Source organism: Eleginops maclovinus, chromosome 6 (genome assembly GCF_036324505.1).
Source record: "Eleginops maclovinus isolate JMC-PN-2008 ecotype Puerto Natales chromosome 6, JC_Emac_rtc_rv5, whole genome shotgun sequence".
Taxonomy (NCBI): domain Eukaryota; kingdom Metazoa; phylum Chordata; class Actinopteri; order Perciformes; family Eleginopidae; genus Eleginops; species Eleginops maclovinus.
This window is the reverse complement of record NC_086354.1, coordinates 219,083-224,754: the sequence shown is the minus strand read 5'-3', so window position 1 is coordinate 224,754 and position 5,672 is coordinate 219,083. Positions and strand designations below refer to the sequence as shown.

The 5,672-nt window shown below is 43.5% G+C and overlaps 1 protein-coding gene across 1 annotated transcript; it reads left to right on the top strand.

Annotated features, from left to right (window-relative positions):
• Positions 1 to 1,070: 1,070 nt before the first annotated feature.
• LOC134865946 (E3 SUMO-protein ligase ZBED1-like) lies at positions 1,071 to 4,272 on the top strand. The gene is made up of 7 exons (XM_063885804.1): positions 1,071 to 2,155; positions 2,276 to 2,823; positions 2,957 to 3,101; positions 3,216 to 3,447; positions 3,541 to 3,678; positions 3,797 to 3,868; positions 3,976 to 4,272. The coding sequence occupies exons 1-7, from the start codon at positions 1,926 to 1,928 to the stop codon at positions 4,270 to 4,272; spliced, it is 1,662 nt and encodes a 553-aa protein (XP_063741874.1). The 5' UTR covers positions 1,071 to 1,925.
• The last annotated feature ends 1,400 nt before the right edge of the window (positions 4,273 to 5,672 follow it).

The window sequence follows — 5,672 nt, the reverse complement described above, 5'->3', positions numbered from 1 at the left end:
TTTGATTAAGGACAGAATGTCATGTTAATTTTGGAGTGACTTTCTGTGATGTCTTTTATCACCACCAATTGAATTAGTGACCCAGTGGAAATGGAAAGTTCAATTTTAAGATACATTTTCTTCATAAATGTATCCTTACATTTTAAAATTGAGAAAGTATTCACTCAGTTATAATGTGGCAGTAAATTATTATTGATTTCGTTATTCATTACATATTTCTTGTCTTTGTTATTAACAAGTAAGATTAGGGCTTTTATTGTGAAGGCAGTTACGTATACGTGCACTGCAAAACAACAAGGGGGCTGGCTTGACCGCACTTAATTGTCCTAGTGCACATGTGTCAAACACAAGGCCCGCGGGCTTTGCCTGCTGGTATATCATACGCGCCACCATAATACTACAAATCCCATAATGCACTGCCCGTGCGTCGGCACGTCAATCACAGGCCCGCGTCAATCACAAGCGCCGCCACTCGTTCATCAGCACTTCTGTCAACTTTCATCCCTCTCCCCACAAAATCGCTAAAACGAAAGGTGGACTTTGAAAACAGGGGTTTTCAAGACAGGTGGGAGGCACAGTACATGTTCGCGGATGTAAAGGGCAAAGCTGTGTGTCTTCTGTGCTGAGACAGTGTGGCTGTAATGAAAGAATACAACATAAAAAGACACTATGAAACGAAGCACCACGACAAATACAAGCATCTGGACACGACACAAAGGCTACAGAAGGTAGAAGAATTAAAAAGAAGTCTGGTGTCACAGCTGGCTATGTTCACTAAAGCCAAATCACAAAGCGAGGGTGCTGTTAAGGCCAGTTTTATTGTGGCAGCAGAGATTGCAAAATCATCCCGGCCCTTTACCGAGGGGGAATTTGTCAAAAGCTGCATGATTAAAGTTTGCGACACCGTGTGCCCAGAAAAAAGGCAAGCATTTTTAAATGTGAGCCTGAGCCGAAACAACGTTGCTGACCATGTTCGCCACCTTGCTGCCAATCTCCAACAACAGCTTGTGGGAAAGAGAAAAGCTTTCATCGCGTACTCCCTTGCTGTGGATGAGAGCACCGACACTTCTGATTAGGGATGGGAATCGAGAACCGGTTCCTGTTGAGAACCGGTTCCTTGTGTTTCAATTCCATGGAACCGTTTGGCAGCTCGTTAAACGATTCTCTTATAGATTCCAGACCGCACGGTTTATGTAACGTTATTTACGCAGCAAGGTACACACGAATGATTCAGTAAGCCCGGCTTGACGTGGCGTAGTTGCTTGGTTACGCAGGTGACGCTCGTGATACTTTTTACAAGTCTGAAATGGCACCCCTAAGGTTAAAACGGTCCAAAGTGTGGCTTCATTTCACATTACATAAGGATGGCAACAGGGCGTTTTGCAACCACTGCAAATTGTTGATAACATCGGCGGGAGGGAATACTTCAAATATGCATAAACATCTGCGCACACAACACGGGATAAACTTTAACGAGTGTCGCGTTTTTGATGCCCTTCGGAGTGACAGCAGCCAAGCTTCTACGACCACCGTGACCTTGGGGGCTAACACCGAAGGCAACTCTGGTGGTAAGTAGCTATCCCACTGACTAATCCTTAATGTGATTCCTAGTAAATTATGTACCACGCCATTTCTGGAAATAAACCCATTTCCTACCTCTCCTTGGGGTAATTAAGGGAGTTTATGTTTCTGGTTAATCAAGCCGTTCCTTGCTAGCATGTTTAATTAGCTTACTTGATGGCAAGGCATCCGTAGTTCTAGGGAAGAATTCTAGCTGTTGCTATGTAGCTAATGAAACATGCTAGTAAGTTGCGCCGCCGATTCAGGGAGCCAGAGAAAGGTGACGCTCATTTATTTAAATCAAAGGGAGGTGGGAAATTAGTTTATTTCCCGAAATTGTACAGTATTGCTTTTTCATCAAACGAATGCCTTCTTCGTTAGATTTAGAACAAGATGATGACCGGGACGAGACGGGTAGTCTGGCTGACTCAGAGGCTAGCAGCACTTGCTCCCGTTTACCTCTGGCTTCTATTTTCGTCGAGGCAGGCAGAAATAAAATGTCCCAGGCAAAGGTAGAAGAATGTCACCGGGCAGTTACCAAATTTGTTGTTAAGGGTTTGCACCCATTTTCTACAGTAGACGCCCCTGAATTTCGGTAGGTGAATGTGAGGTTGTTGTCAGATTATCAAATGTCAGATTAGAATAGAATAGAATAGAATATTTTCCTCCTCATTAAACAGATGTTTACACTCATTCATTTTCATATGTTTTCTAGGGAGATGACAAAGGTTCTCAATCCAAAATACAAAGCCCCCAGCAGGGAAAGCTTAACCAACCACTTAATCCCTGCTTGGTATGGTGTGGAAAAGGGAAATGTGATCTCTGAACTGAAAACAGTGTCAAAGGCAGCTATCACGGCTGATGGGTGGACAAGCTTTTGTCAGGATCATTATCTCACGGTTACTCTGCACTACGTGAGCAATGGCCAGGTAAAGGAAAAGGTCCTAAAAACCAAAGCCGTGTACCAATCTCAGACAGGCTCAGCTGTAGCAGAGGAGATTGATTACATTTTAGAAGAATATGGTGTACGGGAAAAGGTTGTGGCAGCAACTGTAGACAATGCAGCGAACATGGATGTAGCCATCAAACAGCTGCAAATTGTCAAACTTCCATGCTTCGCTCATACGCTGAACCTGGGAGCGCAAAAGCTGTACAACTGCACTGCCATATCCAATTGGGCAGCACGAGTTCGAGCAGTTGTTGTCTGGATGAAGAGGTCCCACATGGCAAAAGTTGTTCTTAAAGAGAAACAAGACTTGCTCAGTAAGATACTCTCCTTACAGTACATTGCAAGCATTATACTATATGTACATGAAAATATACATGTATAGGTATGTGTATGTACATTATTAGATAATAAATATTTACATTGTGTTGTGTATATGTGAACCCTCAGAGCTGCCCAAGCACATGCTCCTCCTGGATGTAAGGACCAGATGGAATTCCCTCTATTTGATGATGGAGAGATTCACCGAGCAGTTCCCTGCTATCCAGGCTGCAGCCATAGATCCACGCATAAGAAGGCCCATGGAGAAGGAAAGGTGATATATATTTTAAATGATAATATGACTTAAACTTTTTTTTAAACTTTGACTGGTTTTGTTTTTGTTTATTTGTGCTACATACATCTTTTTCTGTTTTTATTTACATTGTAGGTTGGACAGAATAGGCAACGAGGACTTAAGGAAAGCAGAGGAGTTTGTGCATCTCATGCGGAAGCATTACACCTCCACACTGGCCGTCTCCAGCGACAAAAGTGCAACCTGCGGTGAGATTTTGCCCATCTTGCAGAAGCTGGAGCAACAGTACACTGTGCAGGAAGGTGACTCTGCGTTCACAAGGAGCATCAAGGAGAACATTTGGAAGGATCTCTCCAAACGCTACCAGGTAAGCACAACTACATTTAATCTTACCTTGATGCTTTAGGCCAATTTGTACCACTAGTCTAATGTCATCCTATCCTCCTTTTTGAAATTGAAGGGAACTGACATTCAGAGATTCCTGGAGGAAGCCACCATCTTGGACCCCAGATTTAAATACAAAGTGAAAAGTGATGCAGTCTGGGACAGGATCAGGGAAGCTGCAATAACAGCAAATACAGTGGCAGCAAGAGATGAGGTATTTTAATTTCTGTTTAAATTCTGTTTGTCTTATCATTGCATTTGATTCCATTGTGAGTGAGACCTTCTACGGCTCTGTGTTAAAAGTTATTAATGTGTTTACATCACTTCTCAAGCTCCCAGGGGAAGGAGAGACACAGAGGGAAGGCTGCGAAGATGGGGAGGAGGAAGAAGTAGAGGAACACTATGTAAGTTAACTCATTCATTTGTAATGACCTTTGGATGCTGGTTTGTCATGATTATTGACTTATATATGTTTGTTTGTTTTTTTTACTTCATGTTCATTTAATTTCAGGCACTGCCACCACCATCAAAAAAGACAGCCTTGGAAGAACTATTCGAGGAGGAGGACAATGAGCTGCAGTCAATCCGTGAATCACAGCCCCGTCTTTCCCTGGCTCAGAAGGTGGATCAGGAAATCCAGTTCTACAAAAGCCTGCCCTCTATCCCCTGCAGGGATAGCGCCGCACTGTGGTGGTGGAACAAGCAGGATACGCTGCCCTTGCTATCTGGACTGGCTGAAAACTACCTCTGTGTGCAGGCTTCCTCCACCCCTCTGAGAGGGTGTTCTCCACGGCTGGAGACACCATAAGCCCCGAAAGATCCCGTATCCTTCCAGAAAAAAGCAGATATGCTCAATTTCTGCAAAAGAACTGTTAATTTTCCCTACTACTACTTGAGTGCAACACTCACACTCACACTCACACTCACACTCACACACACACACACCACACACACACACACACACACACACACACACACACACACACGACTGTGCTTGTGATTACATTGTTCTTGTAATTACATGATTCAGTATTTGTTATTTGTTGTTATTTGTTACATTTTCTTGTACAGAAAAGCAGATATGTTCATCTGCAAAAGAACTGTTAATTTTTTTTACACACACACACCAACACACACACCTACTTGAGTGCGTGCACCACACACACACACACACACACACAACACACAACACACTAGCACAACACACACACACACACACACACACACACACACACACACACACACACACACACACACACACACACACACACACACACACACACACACGTTATTAGAGATTAATAAGTAACTGTCACAATAGAATATTTTTCATTAAAACAAAGATAAATGTTACATCAAACTGTTTATTCTCCTTTTCCCCCAAATTGGAATCGATAAGAGAATCGATAAGGAATTGAATCGTTTCACAGAATCGATAAGGGAATCGGAATCGTAAAAATCTTATCAATTCCCATCCCTACTTCTGATACTGCCCAGCTGTCAATTTTCATCCGTGGGGTGGACTCAAGCCTGTGCGTAACAGAAGAGTTTTTTGGATTACGCTCAATGCATGGCACAACTACAGGGAAAGATCTCTTTGAAGAGGTGTCCAGATGTGTAGATAAAATGGGGCTGCCGTGGGATAAACTTGTTGGACTGACAACAGATGGAGCGCCTGCGATGTGCGGTCAAAAAAGTGGATTGGTGGGGAGGATCCGAGAAAAGATGCAGGATGAAAACGTCACAAGTGAGCTGACAGCTTATCACTGCATCATACACCAGGAATCGTTGTGTGGCAAAGCCTTGAAAATGGAACATGTAATGAGCATCATAACACGAGTGGTTAACTTGATCAGAGCCAGAGGTTTATATCACCGCCAGTTCAAGTCTTTTCTGGCGGAGTTAAATTCGGACTATGGTGACTTGCCCTATCACACAGAGGTGCGATGGCTAAGCCAGGGAAAGGTGCTGGAAAGATTTTTTGAGTTGCGTGAGGAGATCTGTGAGTTCATGGAAAGCAAAGGGAAAGACACATCAGAGCTCCGAAATAAAAAGTTTCTGTGTGAAGTAGCGATTCTGTGTGACATCACGAGCCACCTGAATGCGCTAAACCTGCAGCTTCAGGGGCGGGGCCGTGTCATCACTGACATGTACGCTACAGTGAGGGCTTTTAAAACCAAGCTGCGCCTGTGGGAGACGCAGATTCTT